Consider the following 16,704-nt stretch of genomic DNA (forward strand, 5'->3'; position numbering starts at 1 on the left):
TTGCAAATATGAACTTTACCATTTGCTGACTTGCTTCACTTACTAACTCATTTTAGCATCTACTACATCTAAGTCTTCTCTGGAGTGCATTTCAACTTTATCAGCTGTTGCCCCGATAGTCTTGCTTCACAAGACGCCGCCTCCAGATAAATTACCACTTCAAAATCAATCAACACTTTACAGTTTGCCACTTATTTCAAGTTGCCGCTGAATTGAAGGCAAAAACTTTAAGATACAGTTTGCTGTCGTTTTGAATATACCATCAGAAATAAAGACGTATTTTCCAATATATATTCTTGTGTTGTGTTTAATTTATAAAATAGAGATAATTAATTTAACCTAGAACTAAAGCTCGTTTCCCATTATTATTTCATGGCGAGATGTTTAATTGAAAATAATTCCAAATTTGAAGACCGATGATGGTATTTTATGGAGATTTCCTCATAAACATCTCACAAATTGACAGATTTGTTTTTTAATTGCGCCATGTACATTTTTAAGGTTAACTTTGGTGACGACTTATTAAATTATTGTTTGCTAAAAACAAATTAAAAAAAACACTGGCTGCACTGAAAACTTTCCAATTTTCACAGAGACGTTATTTCACTGCAATAAATACTTTTCCAAACATGTTACAAAATGACTAAAAGTGCCAACCAACTAACTCACTTGCGGACGTAGATTTAAATGATCGCATTGAGAACCACAAGTTGTTGGAAGCACAACAGCTGCGCTCTCATGGGAATTTTATTTAGAAGAAGCGACACAAACAGTTTGAGTCGCATACACAGGTCACAGGGGTCAAATTATGTCCGATAATATCGTATCAAAGCCGATACCAAGTGGTTGGATTATTACACTTTAACTAAAAAACAAAAATGTAAACAGTTATTTTAGCCCCACTTAAAATCTGGGTAAATTTTGCTAAAATTCTTGTTTTCAAAACAATACTTTAAAAGGGATTATGGCCGCGTGCGGTTTATTCGAGTCATAGCTTAGATTTATCTGCGAGCAAGATGACATCATCAAAACAATCATATGACGTCATCAATAAGCCATACATTGTTCGCGAGTTATAAATTCCCGACCCCGGATCTATATATTTAATCACGGACAAGAATTCCAACATTTAAAAAAGTAAAACAAGTTTGTGTTGTTTTGGTTCAAAAAATCCACACACAAGTACAGATTTCAACGAGTCCATTTTGTAAATCGTAAAAATAATCCAGTGTAACTAAATTATCCTGGAACACAAGTTACACGCGTATTGATGGTATGCGCTTAAACAACGTTATAGATTACACGGTTTAGCTTGCTTGCCGAACAACAACCGAATGGAATTGCTGCCATTGTATGGAAACGCTAGAAACGTTTTTTTTTCAGTTTTTCAGACTATTATAAAATAAGAAAATCAGCAAAAACGGATTCGTGGTGGTTTGTTATGACTTGAATGACCACGTGACTAGCACGTGACGATCACACCCTCAAAGCGTGATAAAAAGGCGACCAAAACAAAAAGGTGGAAAAAACACAAAAACACATTAAAAATAACCACAAATATTGAAAAAAGCATAAACATGACGCTTTACTTACTTTCGTATCATCAAACAAAGAGCAATTTAGCATCTAAAAAAAGTTTTTTTCGTAAACCTTTGCTTATATCAGCGACACGTCACTTTGCGTGTGACGTCACAATGCTGCCAACAATCCGTGTGTATGACGTCACAAGGCACGTCAAGGCATGTATTCCAGGGGTCGGTTAAAACCGCCTTTCCTGTTCATGTATTGTCTGAAAAAACGAGACAGCATTTTAGAGAGATTTAAGAATATTATTGGGATTTTTTGAACCAAGTATTTAAATAGATTTAAAAATTTAAAGGTAAATTTTGAATATCAAAACATCAATAAAGATTATAAAGAACAAAATAAACGAACTTCGTGGGGTTCTCTGGGGTTCCACTCACTTCCCACTTTAACTGGATATTTTATATTTTTCATACTTCACGAAAAAAAATATTTTAAAGTTAACTGCTTTCAAAGAACAACTTACCTGTATTTTCTCTCAACGTTCCGGTTGATCGCGTAAGTGTCATTCTTTTCAACTTTTTTACCCTGAAACAATTTTTTATAAATAAAATGCCAACAGCAGAGGCCAGAGATAGACCAAAAGTATCCGCTGATTTTCAGCTCTATCGATGTATCAGGGTATCAGTGAATTTTGGTGATATTTTTACTGATATTTTGTTGTGAAAATATGCTTCGACTAATTCTAAAAACAAACAAGTCATCTCTAAAATTTAAAGGCCCAAAAAATTTTTTTGGGGGGGCGGATTAATTTAAGATGAAGAAGCCCTGATTTAAGTATTAAGGAATTTGAAAGATTGATGTTATTAAAATGTTTCTTTTTTAATTTTTTTTCACTTAATGATCTCACAGTAATAGCTGTTTAATCAATAAATACTGTTGCTGCCAGGTATTGTTTTAATTCTAAAATATTCTTCAGGCAACAAATTTTACTTCTGGTATATGTATTTTTGCCTATAATTGCAAAAAATATTGCCCTAAAGAAGTTTGTACAAAGCTCTTACAAAAACCTTACTGTATAATTTTAAAATGGAATGAATTTTTCACAAATGAAATAGAGTTAAAAAACGCTTTGGCTACTTCAAAAGACTTTTATTTCAATTTCAAATTGAGAAAAACTTTTCAAAGAAAATTTAAAGGGATTTTCAAAAACCTAAAATTAGATCGCTTGACGATTTTTGAATGCAATGCGAAAACGAAACAGTTTAAATGGCATAGCTGACACAATTCATACAACAATTAAATGTTTTTTAACCGCACTTTTATAAGGCTTTGACGTAAGCTTGACATAAAATAATTTAAAGACGTTTGTGGTAACCCTTGTAATAAATAATCTCAAAGATGCATCAAAACATCATAGTAATAGACTGCTATGATTTTTTTTACTTATGATCTCATACTAAATGCTAGCTACATAAACACACAAAATGTTACCTTCGTTGAATCAAATCCTCCAAATCCCATGAGCTGTTGCATTACTTTGTCCTCATCCGTCATATCTTCGGGGTTCACCAACATCACCGCTGAAACAATTTAAAACTTATCGTAAAAAATTGTGATGGAATCCACAAGCGAAATATATAACTTAAAATTAAATTACTTACAAACTTGAAACAAAATTGTGGACCCAGAAGTAAAATATAAAAATTAAGCCATAATTAATTACTTTCTAACCTAAAAAAAATCTGCTGTTAAAAAAAATATATATTTGTTTGTTTAGTATTTAGTTATTATTTTCTAGGTTTAGCAAAATGTAATAAAAATTAACCAGGTAGGAATTGCTTACTAAAACAAAAAAAAATTGTTCCAGAATATTCATTATATCCATTCTACTTGTCCCATAAAAACTAAAAAAACACAAACTACACATTACAAGCAACAAATAATGTTCTTACTCGGTTGGGATTGAGGCTTCTTCTTTTTCTTTGGTTTCTTCACCCCAAGGCTGCCCCCGAGTGTCAGCGATGCTTGTGCGTCGGTCCACGAAGTTCCGTCACGCCCACGAGCTCGTTCATCACGGCTGAATGCACAAAAATCATAATATTGGTCAAATGGAACAATTGCACAAAGGAAATTGAAACCTTTAAAACTGTGAAACATCAATGTGGTGTTTTTAAGCATTGAGAGCAACGCTTTGATTCTCAACCTTTTGGTAAAGCAAAGGTCAGGCTTGAAAAAGAACTAGCCTGTGGTGAGGTTTGAACTCACGACATCCGGTCATACCAAAATGGTCGTTCTACCAACTGAGCTACAAATGCTCAGAGGGGAACAAGTCAAGAAACAACAATAGGACAGTTGCCTGCTGCATCTTGTTTGTAAAACTAGTGTGTGGTGACCAGGGCTGCGGAATCGGTTAAAAATGACCCAAGACCGACTTAAATAACGTGGATATTCAGAAATCCACTTACAGTGGTGTCGTATAATTTATTCACTCACAATACATGGTAGAAAATATCACAATTTCCAGTTTTTCTTGTAAACAAAATAAAAACTAGCTTTTTATAAGCGAACAAAAAATAGGTATTAGCATAAAGAATTTCGAATTTAAAAAATTATTATAAGACATTATTTCTATTGCTTCCTTAATATTCTATTGCTTAAAACTACTCAATTAGTATAAACATGTAACTACTGCGGTCGGCGACCCAACCAAATCAAACAGCGACTTAATTTTAGGTCGCGACCCATAGGTTGAGAAGCACTTATTTAGAGCGAAGATTATTTAGCTCTTTAGGTTTACTCATAACTATTTACATGTTGGTCATAAATAGCTAAAGAACAATTTTACAATTGGAACAATGCCTGGCAGCAACAGTATATTTCAAATTTAGTGACTTGACACATTTTTACCATAATTCAAAAACAAAACACTATGAATGCTATGGTCAACACTAGGGATGTTCAAAGTAGAATCCCAAGGTATTCTAGAATAATAGATTTCGAATCTAGAATAACGAATCCAGAATAGCGAATCCTAGTATATTTTTATTAAATTATTTAACCTCGATTTTGTTTGGGGAAGGGATTAATCTTAATCTACCCTACAGGGCCCACAATCACAGCAATAAATCGCCCAAACAATTTTCTAACATGTGTACATTATAATTAAAAAACTCTCTCATATGTTTAACATTCTTAACAACTGTCATCTGAAGCCGTTCTGTAAACTGTAATATGTCAACTGTCCAGGTTGTGTCCAAAACTTATATTTTTGCCAATAGTGAGAAAATGCAACACTGTACACAGAAGTCTTAAGCAATTCGGTCCTGATTTTGAAAGCATTGTTAAGTCTTATTGCTTCTTTTTGGACTAACATGATTTGTTATGCAGTCAAATGATGTACTGCAAAGAATACAAAGTTATTATTAACATAACGAATTCTTGACAATTACGTTGTGCATAACTGCATAACTTCCCTGAATATTGGCCTAAAGTTGACCTGAAGTAACCCCATAGCGCATTTTGTGGACGGCCAGCACGTTTTGCAACGCTATGTTACTTTTGCAACTTAACGCATTTAGGGAAATTGCGAACTCCACACCTGACATTACACGTTAGCGCTCGCCCAATAACGCTTAATTGACACTTAATTATTAGACGAACGTTATCGCGAGACGCGGTAATTGGTCGCCCGAAAAAACGCTGACACTGCACTACGAGGTTACATTTAAAGCAAGCACTATAAATTGGTCGCCGCGGCGACAGGCAAACTTACCACACGCGTTTGTGCAATTAGGCGCAACAATCCGCGGTAAAACATTAAATTATATCGGTTCCAATTACCCGAAATAAACGGCAGAATTGGATTCGAATCCCATCTGGATTCGAATCCAAGGATTCGATATTCTACTTTGAGCATCCCTAGTCAACACAAAAAAAAAGTAAAATGTATTTAATACCGCAAAAACACATTATTTAAGGTGGATAAAATAAATTTAATCTATGTTTATCAAATAAAAAAAAATTCTCAGCACATAATTTAAGGTGGTCATAAAAATAAAGATTTTAAAGTCATACCCAGTAATCCTAATTTTAAATACACTAACCTAGGTCCACCGCGACCTGGTGAGCGCTGTCTTCGACCTCCAGGTGACCTTGAGCGATGTCTTCGTCGTCTTGGCGACCTTGACCTTCGTGATCGAGGGGAACGACTTCTTCGTCGCCGGTCTCGTTCTGCAAAAAATTATTTTTTAATAGCTTTGTTAACAAACTGTAAAAAAATTAATTTGCGGGCCGGATGTAAAATTGTGCTCTCACCTTATTTGACATTATTGTAAAACTAAGACAAGATAAAAAAAATTTAAAAGTTGATTTATGAAATTGTCGTTCAGTTCAAAACAGGGATGACCAACCTTTTAGCAGAATAGGCCGCACTGCCATTTTAATATTTTTGATGGGTTGCAAAGCCTATTAAATTAAAGTGGTGACGTCATAAAACAACTTAACTTATAAGCACCTGCTCTTCGAGAGGGAACGCGTGCACAAAAATGCAAGTAAATTCGGCCTTATGGCGCGAAGCGAGAAAAGTTAAGTTTTTTGGGCTAACATATTTAGAGCAGTCCGCAAAATACACATCTTACTTAAAAATGATGGTAGGTACCAAGTGTTCGATGGTTGTTGGAATGCGACATTAGACTCGATTATAGTTTCAGAAAAAATATAAGATTATGCCTACCTCAAACACTGCTACTGCACATTCTACACGTTTTGATGATGGTCGAAACAACTGATTTGCATAAAGGCTATATAATATACTGAATATGAGAATAAGTGGTGGGCCGTGGGTTGGACATCCTTGGTTTAAAACATCATTAAACTTTAGCTTTGCATCTGACAAACATTTTTATTATATATAAAGTATTAATAAACATATTTTTGGATCATTTGGAAGAAAATTTGTGGGTCGGAAGAATTTAATTGGAGGGCCCGACAAAATTTTAAATGGTCTGAAAAACACAAATCACTGCTTAGCATGGATGTGCAAAAAATGTGCAAAAAAAACTCAAATATTATCCTCCAACTGGAATGTGGAAAATAAGCTAAATAACTACAAACTGTTAAATTCACTCAGTAGTTGAAATTTAAGGGGAAATGAGATCAGTTAGTTATCCCTGTTTCATTAGGCCTAACAAAGTTATGTACAATTTATATTTACCTTTACTAATAATAATAGTTAAGTGCCTCGACAATTTTTAAATCAAGGAAATAAAAACAACCCTAACAATAAATTTTTACTTAAACTTTTAAATCCGTACTCGTAAATTAATACACGTTTCAAGCATTTTATGGGTAAAAATATATTTAGTTTTGCTTTTTTGCTTCCCTTAGTAAAGCCCATTTAACATAAAACTAAAGAAACGTTAGTGACCTGATAAACCGAACTATTTTAATATCTTGTTCGCTTAGTTTTGAACTGTACAGGGCGCTGGACTATAGAATCCTACCACAACGCACATTATTTTGGTTAGGATGCGTTTTAGCGGTTAAGTATTATTATTGAATAATGAATTTAATAGTACTTTACCCACCCACACCCAGACCCTAACTCGCACCCTAACCCAAATATTGTGCGTTGATTTATTAATTGTGGTAGGATTCTAAACCAGTCTAACACAAAAACGCTTACCTTTGTCTCTATGTCTTGGGCTTCTGGATCTAGAACGACCCATCGCGACTTAAAGCAACAAACCTAATTTATCCAGATTTTATTTTAAGCTTGGAAGTAAATTATTCAGATTTCAGATAAATAAAACAAATTCTAAAACGTTGCCACAACGAAGCTGTTTAAAACGTAACAAAATTGACGCCATGTTTGGTCTAAATCAGGGGTGGGCTACATGCGGCCCTTTTCCATGTTTTGTGCGGCCCTTCACCTTCTTCCAGCTATTTTTCCCTATAATAAGGCTATGAGTGTGCACCAAGTTTCGACTTTTGCTCTAACAGTATCCTGTTTGAAGTGCGATGTAACCCATAGGCTACACCGCTACACTAATGCAGTTGAACTCGAATGAGAAACATCTATTATAAAAGGTTTTTACTTGTGTCACGTTGGTAAGTACGGTCAAGGTGTAACAGACTTTTGCCACGCATATTGACTGAGATGTTATGTTTACAGCTGGTTTTGAATTATGGCTGTTAATTAAATTGTTCTGAGCCGAGCAATACGAGAAAGGCGTAATTGGAATTGTAGGAAAGTTATTTCCGATTCCACAAGTAGACAGCACTGACAAAAATGCCGTAGTTGTAGTCTAGTAGCAAATTAGTTATTCTAGTAAAAGCTGAAAATATGAATTAGTGTTTATTTGATGTGCGGCCTTCCTGTAAGCATTCATTTCTAACTGGCCCTTGTGTTAAAAAGGTTGCCCACCCCTGGTCTAAATGTATCGTTTTAAACATGTTTAAAGCAACAATAAATACACCTTCTTTTACATTTTCTTACCAATATTTATTTATAGTAACTGATAAAATTTATAGTAAATCAAAAATATATTTCTTTGATGAAGAGAAATAACAAGATTGTGTAAGATTTTAACAAAAAGATACGAAATGCCGTTTTACTTCCTACGGTCATCATGATTTACAAGGTCTGTTAAAGCATAATAACATAATATTAAAGTATTTAAACAAGATTAATAAAACAATAAATAATTTTTTTACTGCAAAAAACGTTCGTCGTATACCTGTGTTTAACCAATGCCTATCCTTCTCCTAAAACATTTTTTAATGAGATTTAATATAGCAAACTAAATCATAGTTACGAATGTCGCATTTTACAGTAGTTTTCAAAGTTGTCGTTTTTTGAGAAATATTTATCATGTGCAATTGCAGATTAAAGATTCGTTTTTGATATATTTCGTGTACTTCAATTAAAATCAACATTTTTTAAAGAAACATGAACACAGTTTCAGTTAAAAAAAGCTACCGGCTAAAAAGCATTGAAAAGTTGTTTTTCTAGCCTGCCTTACGTGAATATCCTTAATTTAGCGAAAGATTCGGTGAGTCTGCGATGACTTTCGGTGTACTAAAGATACGTAAGCCGTAATGGTTGGTCATAAAGCAGCTTCAGAAGGGCTTGATTACAGTTATTACAGTTGTCGACATATATGTGTGCGTGCATCTTTCATTCAATACTTACCAAGTAATAACTTACGAATATACACCTTAACAAAACTTTAAAATAATTTGCATTTTAGTAGATCATTTGAAGTTTATTTACTAAAAGCAACGAACGAGAGTGGAAAATAAATTTATTAAAGTAAAACACAAAAGAACATAGCACGGGCGAAACTACAACAGAAACTACAGAGTAAAAAATAATAGCACAATAGCAATAAAACTTTGTTCAGTAAGTAAAAAAACAAATTATGCGCCGACACTGTAAACTACACTATTGTTTGTATCGCATCTAAACAATTTCTTGCAACACTTGGAACAGAAGTTTTAAAGATGGATTTTAACTAGATAGTTAAAAATTGAAGACCAAAAATGGCGGATCGGCACCGATACCACCCTAATACTGGACGATAACCGATAGTATCGCTTGGTATCGGATATCGACTTCGATATTATCGGACATGCTTATCAGTAACCTAAAGATTTATAAACTGCTTCTTTTACAAACAGAGGAATGAATAAAACAGTTTTGAATACTTTTTGATGAAAGTGTAAATTAGTTTCGTGCAATGGGATTGTGTGATGAAAAGTTACTTCGACGTTTTAAAACGAACTGCATAAGACACATTGCAAATCTACGGGAATCCCCTAAACCGATGCTACCGACTACGGTGAATCTTTTTACTTTCGGGGAGCTCGCTTCTTGCCTTTTGTCGCGTTCTTCTCGGCCTCTGACTTTGCTCGAACTGGAAAACACAAAACAGTGAAAACTTAAATAATCATAACCCAGCTTCTCTGGAAATCGTAATTTTCAACCAAGGTTTCGGCAACCTATAGAAGTCGCCTTATGTCGCCTATTTAAGGGTGATTGACACAAAACGCAGGTTGGACAGACATACTTTTTGTAAAATACAATTATTTCAGTCAGTATAAATAGTAAGTAATATTCTGTTATTTACTGACCCCTAAAATCTCGGTATTACCCGATGGGAAAATGGTAGGACACTATCAGCAGTGGTTAGCAAAGCCCACTGGTAGCAAGTATGAGGCTAACCATTAATTTAGCTTGTAATAAACGTCTTACGCCTGTTGATCGAAGGCAGCCTCCTCTGGTTCGAAGCACAAGCGTCCCTCTTTGACCCCATCAAGTGGTTCTTCCACGAGTCCTCGCCCGGGATTATATTGTGATGACACAATGGACAATGTTCGTGTTTGCCTTCCGTCGTAACTGGAAAATAAAAATTTAATTATTTCATCAATTTTCAAGTTTTGTCAAATTTATTGGTATACGGACGCATTCTTACGTTACGGACGCATTCTTAATTTTACGGACGCATTCTCAATTTTACGGACGCATTCTCAATTTTACGGACGCATTTCTTACGTTTACGGACGCATTCTTACATTAACGGACGCATTCTTACGTTAACGGACGCATTCTTACGTTTACGGACGCATTCTTACGTTTACGGACGCATTTTTACGTTAACGGACGCATTTTTTCGTTTACGGACGCATTCTTACGTTTACGGACGCATTCTTACGTTTACGGACGCATTCTTAATTTACGGACGAATTATTACGTTTACGGACGCATTCTTACGTTTACGGACGCATTCTTACGTTTACCGACGCATTCTTACGTTTGTCGACGCATTCTTACGTTAACGGACGCATTCTTACGTTTATGGACGCATTCTTAATTTACAGACGCATTTTTACGTTAACGGACGCATTCTTACGTTTACCGACGCATTCTTACGTTTACCGACGCATTCTTACGTTTACCGACGCATTCTTACGTTTACCGACGCATTCTTACGTTTACCGACGCATTCTTACGTTTACGGACGGATTCTTACGTTTACGGACGCATTCTTACGTTTACGGACGAATTCTTACGTTTACAGACCTATATATTTGTACACCGATGTTTGCGGACCGAGCACTACTTATCATGACGGATTTTCCTACTTTCAACTCACTTGTGCATTTCTTATCAGCGATGTGCTTGTCCAGTTCAGTTTTGAGGATGGCTTCGGTGCATCGAGGACATTTGCCGTAATCCGCTTTCCGATCGCATTCCGTCAACAAGTGCTCGTTCAAACCAGAAATCTCCACAACCTGAAGCAATGCAGAGGTTGCAGTACGGCGCAAGTTGTTCAAAGTTGTGTAATGCGAATGGTAACTGATATTTTAAGAATAACAAAGCCCATACAGAAGTAGGAAGCATTTTGTGAACGTTTCGAATAACTCTTAAGATAATGGCTGGAAGTTGTAGTTATCACACCAAAAGAACCATAAAGATTTTATACGATTTTAAATCTTTTAAATAGAGATGTTTTTCAATAACTTTAATGCCTTTTAAAAGATGATACTGATAATTCAAGTGCATATCAAAACGTTTATATTAAGATGAAGCCGATCTACTCGACCTTTTTGGCTTCGTAATTCATTAGTTGATTAACAAGCTACATTACAGATCCGTGCATAGTGAGCCCAAACTTATGCTTTTCAATACGCAAATCAAATTTAAGATTAAAAACTTATGGCAACCTTAGTTACAATAAGTTATGCAATTTAACACTTAAAAAAATCAAAGTTTATTTACCTGTTTGCAGTTTTCGCAACGCTTGAGCATGGGGCAATGTTTCCAGTAATGCAAATCCAATCCTTCCTCGGTGAATTCTTCGTCTCGCTCGCCACAGAAAATACACATGCTGGAAAAACAACAAAAGTTTTTAGGTTTTCGATGTAACAATAACATTATGATGGGCACAGGAAGCCTTCAGCTAGTATGCAATGAGGGATGGTTTTACCCGGCTTAACACCCTTGTCTTAAAAATGTTGATTTACATTTAGGTGATAGGTTAGTGGGCCTTCTGGACATTTTGCAATTCAAAACTGTGTTACAAACTCGCAACAAAAAATCAACGAAACTTACTTGTCCAAAAAGGAATCGTCGTTCTGCACACTTTGGTTCAAGCCGATTGAATCTGTGAAAGAAGGTTGGTTATTAAGGACCACGGCAAATTAATCAACCTTATTTAAAGCAATAGAAAGACTCATAGCAGTGATAGTCACCTTGGGCTGCTTTAGCCGGCGATTTCTTTGTTAGTTTCGCGTCTGGGACTTGACCTCCCTAAAAAGTAAAAACAATCATAATAATAACAAGTCAAGGACACCATCATAGTTATATCCGCATACTTAGACACACTATGCGTGGAACTATAATTTGGTTTAATTTATAAAAATTGTTATGATTCAAAATTTATAAATTATGTCTTATACCAAAATACCCTCTCCGTTTTAGACAAAAAATCTGTTTTTACCTGTTTGTTTATCTCACGAAGCTGATTCACTTGCGCTTGTAATTCCTCAACCTTGACACAATAATTACAAGTTGCTGTTTTATTTTAAAAATAGTTTAAAATGAGCTGCCAATACGATCTAAATGTTATAAAAAATCAAAAATGTAAAAAAAATGTGATTGAAAGATTGCTAATGAAGCCTGTCTTTCCAATTGGTTAACAATCCAAACAATTACCTACTACTGATTTTTAATTATGGATGAGTATAATTTTTTTAAGGTTCTTTGCCAAATAACTTTTACTGCGACTCATAATATCCCCCAAACACACCTCCCTCTTCTTCCTGGCCTCATTTTCTGCAGCCCTCGCCTGCATCTCCGCACGCTGTTCCGCTTGAGTGGGTTTGCCGTCCACTCGATCCATTCCGTCGAAAATGTGCCTGAAAAAAAAATCAGTTTGTGATTCATTTTTAGGCAGTTGTGGCTTGAAATTTGAATTGCCAATCAAAAAAACACTGTCAAACATTATTAAACAATTCGCTAAAAGGATAACATTTTTATTTTATTGTTTATTAAGGATCCAAGCCTGTTCCAACACTGCCCTTTTTATTCACGCTCATTAATGTCGTAAATTGTATTTCTTATCCATATCGCAAAATCCAAACAGAACCACAAAGGTTACAAAAGTGTTTTTATAGCGTCTCACCTGTGCAGCGGGTTTTTCCTTGTTTTAGCGTCGTCTTTCGGAAGGTAAGCCTTCACGGGCGAACCTGCTAGCTTGTACACTTGCAGGATGATGCGGATGGCAGATTCGCGAACTGCGCCAGAGGAATGCTCCAGTGACGGAACGGCAAACTTCATCACGCTATCGACCGTAAGGGAGGGCGGCTCCAGTCCTGGAACAGCAAATGAACAAGTCGTTTAAGGTACTGTAGATCCTCTTCAATGTGAAGTTCCTTGTACTAACAGATTGAGCAAGCATTGGCGCATGGTTGTTTATCGACTCGCTCCTCTCTGAGCCTGCATAGCTCAGTTGGTAGAACGACGGTCCCGATATGACCGAGGTTGTGAGTTCGAACCTCACTGCAGGCTAGTTTTAAGAACAGGATGAAACAGGCAACGGTGCTATGGTTGTTTCTCGACTTTCTCCACTCTGAGTCTATGTAGCTCAGTTGGTAGCATAACAGTCCCGGCTTGATCGGAGGTCGTGAGTTCGAACCTCATTGCAGGCGAGTTGTTTTTCTAGCCTGACCTGCTTGCATCATAGATCGACAGATTCGATGAAGTCTGCAATGGTTTTCTGTGTACTAATGTTAAGCAACCTGCAACCAAAAAAGCAGCAGCCAAAAAGCAAAAAGCAGCTTCCGAGTGGCTAGATCAAAGTTGTTATTAAACACATATGTGTGTGTGTCTTTCATTAAATTAGAACCAGAATTAAAAATGCATTCACAAAAAAGATCAGAACTGTCCGTATTTTTTTTTTGATTTATTTAATAAAATAGTAAAAATACCGAATTTTTTGATGAGTTTTTCGACCATTTCGACTCGGCTGATGGCCAGTCTTGTCGCCATGTCACGCTTGAACGGTGGCAGGATGTGGTGCGGAACGAGCTGGAGTTGGTGGACCATGACGAACTCACTCATGCGATCAATGAAGTCCAACGCCGCTTCACGAGATCGAGCCGCCTTGAGGGAAATGATCGGTAACAAGTTAACCTTATTACGTCTTTCTTGCTTCTTTAATTTGTAAAGCCGGAATTAGATAAGACTTCATCGGACAAAAGACGTAAATATATCGAAATAAGGCCTAAATTTATCGGATTAAAGTCAAATAGACTAAAATGTCACGATTATTTCTTAAACAAGTAAAAAATAAGGATTTTCAAAAAACTTTTAAAAACTAGGTAAAAAAAATCAGGTTTATTCGGTGAAAAGTCCTTTACCGACTCGCCGGTCTTCTGTATAAGGTTGGGCATCGTTCTGTTGACGGCGTGCGTCGTTTCGGCCTTACCGAGCTTGTGCTTCGGGATAAAGTCGACCAAGATGAGTTCTAGCAGCTTGAGTGAGGCGTGGAACACGGCGTGCACCTTGTCTGCATCGTACTATGTTGCGTTAAAAATCAACCCTTTTTCTCTAATTTTTTAATTTTTTTTTTGTAATTATTTAAAAAACATTTTTTTTTTAATTTTTGTCAATTTTGGTAACTTTTTAAAGACAAATACGTACTGAAGTCATTATCAGATAGCTAGAAATCAACTCTTTTTTTTTTTTTTTCTTTTTTACAATTTTTTTATTTTTTACAATTTTTTTAATTCTATTATAATTTTTTTGAAAGATAAAGAACTACTAAAGTCATTACCAGATAGCTATATCATGATTTGCCACACACTTATATGAAATAATTAAATACATTAAAAGACCTTTTAAAGAAAGATCGTTGTTTTTTAAGGACCTAACATGGTTTAAATAAAATTTACAAAACAGTAAACCTTTGGTTTATAAAGTAAATTAAATAAAATACTTTAAGAAAAATATTGAGAATTTACATAAAACCGAATATTGAATCTGTTGGAGTGTTTTATATAATTTAAAAACAAAAGATTTCAAAAAATACTATAAAATAAAAAATGGTTTTCACTATGCAAATTAATTGGTGTTTTTTTAAAATATAAATACTTTGCGGTAACGCTGTTAGCCTGTTATACCATTGTGGTTGAAGTTTTTTTTTCAGCATGTAATCAACATTTCTAACCCTTTATAGACTTCTTTATAAGGAAAGTAGCAGCCTTAAGGTTGTTTCTCAGTTCATCTTTGGGGGCGTCCACGGGGGCGTTGGCCAGCAGTTTGTAAACAGCGAGCAAGGCGTCTTCGCGGAACGACCACATCTTGGAGTAAGCACCGGAAACCTTGGCAAATAAGAGGATTTGAAACAATAGTAAACAAGCTCATATAAGCTGGTGATTCGCAACCTTTTTTTGGCTTGCGTCACGCTACAGGAATTATACATAGTCGGGGCACCCTTGTTCGCATCTTGCTGAGTGGTTAACTGTAATCTTATAATAAACGAGTTCGAAACAGCACATTAACTGTGCAACAAGGTTGAAAAAAACTTTAGATTTTTGCACACTTTTCGTACACAAAAAAATTGTATCAAGAAGCCCACCAATAGAATAGAGCAAAAAATTGAAATCCCAAGAATTTGAAAATCTCTCGGCACCCTTGAGCATTAAAAATAGCACCCAAGAGTGCGGCGGCACCCCGGTTGGGCAATACTGAAATATGCTGTTGCTACAAGAATATTTTTTTAACATTTTATTGTCTGTCGATGATTCCTTATGCATACAAAAGTGTTTCACTTTCAAAAAGGTCTTAGGTTTATTAAAAAAAACATAATATTGCTATACTCAACAGTACATCATTCATTTTTTTTTAGTTTACAAAGTAGTTTTTCAATTTGTAAAATTTTTTTAATTTGATAGTTCAAGCATCTTTTCCAAGTCGCTTTGGACGGATACATGAAAATGTTTCTAACAATAACCAGTCCTACATAATAAGAAATACCAACAGTTCGGTAGTAAAACACATATTACAGCCGATACAATGGTATTGTTACATTGTTTGAGTATTCCACTAAATCAATAGCCATTATTAATTCACAAAGGCAACAATTAGCCCTTGGGGACAGAGTAAATACCAAAAGCCTGTTCAAAAATAAGAGGTGAGTGAACATTTGCAATTCCATTTCAATAAATGCAGTTTGAAACCAAACAAGTCATTTTTTTATTTTAACTATTTTTCTAAAGTAAAAAAAATTCAACGCTTGCTCCTACAAAACATATCATTGTGAGGTGATACAATGTTTTGTAAACAGAATTATTGAAGATTTTAAGGTAAATAAAGCTGACCACCAGGCGAGGATTCTAGCACTTCTAAAAAAAAGCTCTCCGGCGCTTATTAATTTTATCCAAAGTTTCCGCCACCAATAGAAGAGTGATTTGCAAACGGCATTCCACACAACCATAGTGCTCCGCAAAAACTTACTTTTTGACAAACGTAATACTGGTTGAAAATCGCTGGTGTTTTAGGAAAGTTATAACCACTTTAAATGTTTCATCCTGACTTGCATTTTTGTTGTAATGATGTAAGTCAATGACTTGACTTTAGTACTTTTAAATCACTGTTTTTTAAATGACTTGACTTGAAGTCTTTTGAGCAAACGACCTGGGTTGAAATTAAGTATTTTCATTGAGTATTTATTTGGCATAAATCGGTTATTTATCTTAAGTTTTGAACATAAATCAATTTTATGCTATACATTGCATTTTTCTTGTTTTTAGTTAAAGTATTGCTTATAATCGGACGAGTTTACCCAATTTTAATAGCTTAACAAGTTATTTTTTATGACAAGGATTTGACTTGGAATTAAATTGCTTGACTTGTTATTATTCAAAAAGGCGCTTGGACGAATACATACTTTTCATCGCCTTATATATCAAATATAGACTTTACAAGGGTACTAGACTAGTTGGTTACACAAAACAGTGCAAATATCTTTTACATTTTTGACGTTATACGTTTATCATAAAATACATAGCGCACACGCAAAAAAAATATAGATTAGCTTAATAATAAATTGCAAAGCCAAAAAGGTCGAGTAGATAGACATCATCTTGATAAGAAAAAAAATGTGCATGTAG

At 35.1% G+C, this 16,704-nt stretch overlaps 2 protein-coding genes and 1 non-coding gene across 3 annotated transcripts; 1 reads left to right on the plus strand and 2 right to left on the minus strand.

Annotated features, from left to right (window-relative positions):
• Window positions 1-938: 938 nt before the first annotated feature.
• LOC146141410 (uncharacterized) lies at window positions 939-7,324 on the minus strand. Its single transcript, XM_083390049.1, has 6 exons — window positions 7,211-7,324; window positions 5,631-5,757; window positions 3,480-3,604; window positions 3,019-3,107; window positions 2,051-2,112; window positions 939-1,789 (listed from the first exon to the last, which is right to left on the minus strand). The coding sequence occupies exons 1-6, from the start codon at window positions 7,251-7,253 to the stop codon at window positions 1,735-1,737; spliced, it is 501 nt and encodes a 166-aa protein (XP_083246175.1). The 5' UTR covers window positions 7,254-7,324; the 3' UTR covers window positions 939-1,734.
• Window positions 7,325-8,824: 1,500 nt separating this feature from the next.
• LOC146141411 (centrosomal protein of 104 kDa-like) lies at window positions 8,825-15,653 on the minus strand. Its single transcript, XM_083390107.1, has 13 exons — window positions 15,621-15,653; window positions 14,760-14,913; window positions 13,951-14,099; window positions 13,519-13,693; window positions 12,714-12,903; window positions 12,339-12,447; window positions 12,030-12,080; window positions 11,782-11,839; window positions 11,642-11,693; window positions 11,309-11,417; window positions 10,683-10,821; window positions 9,782-9,925; window positions 8,825-9,443 (listed from the first exon to the last, which is right to left on the minus strand). Exons 1-13 carry the CDS (start codon window positions 15,651-15,653, stop codon window positions 9,379-9,381), a joined length of 1,428 nt encoding a protein of 475 aa, XP_083246233.1. The 3' UTR covers window positions 8,825-9,378.
• Trnai-gau (transfer RNA isoleucine (anticodon GAU)) lies at window positions 13,026-13,099 on the plus strand. Its single transcript has one exon. It is a non-coding gene; the product is annotated as a tRNA-Ile (tRNA).
• Window positions 15,654-16,704: the final 1,051 nt, after the last annotated feature.

Source organism: Ascidiella aspersa, chromosome 5 (genome assembly GCF_963924565.1).
Source record: "Ascidiella aspersa chromosome 5, kaAscAspe10.2, whole genome shotgun sequence".
Taxonomy (NCBI): domain Eukaryota; kingdom Metazoa; phylum Chordata; class Ascidiacea; order Phlebobranchia; family Ascidiidae; genus Ascidiella; species Ascidiella aspersa.

Excerpts from the sequence above, each read along its gene's own strand:
- LOC146141411 (XM_083390107.1), bottom strand. The coding sequence starts at position 15,653 with ATGGCTATTGATTTAGTGGAATACTCAAACAAT. Across the intron at positions 12,904-13,518 it reads AAAACTCATCAAAAAATTCG|GACTGGAGCCGCCCTCCCTT; the intron begins GTATTTTTACTA and ends TTGCTGTTCCAG. Across the intron at positions 9,926-10,682 it reads CGCTGATAAGAAATGCACAA|TTACGACGGAAGGCAAACAC; the intron begins GTGAGTTGAAAG and ends TTTATTTTCCAG.
- LOC146141410 (XM_083390049.1), bottom strand. The coding sequence starts at position 7,253 with ATGGGTCGTTCTAGATCCAGAAGCCCAAGACATAGAGACAAAG. Across the intron at positions 5,758-7,210 it reads CCCAAGACATAGAGACAAAG|AACGAGACCGGCGACGAAGA; the intron begins GTAAGCGTTTTT and ends AATTTTTTGCAG. Across the intron at positions 1,790-2,050 it reads AACGTTGAGAGAAAATACAG|ACAATACATGAACAGGAAAG; the intron begins GTAAGTTGTTCT and ends TCGTTTTTTCAG.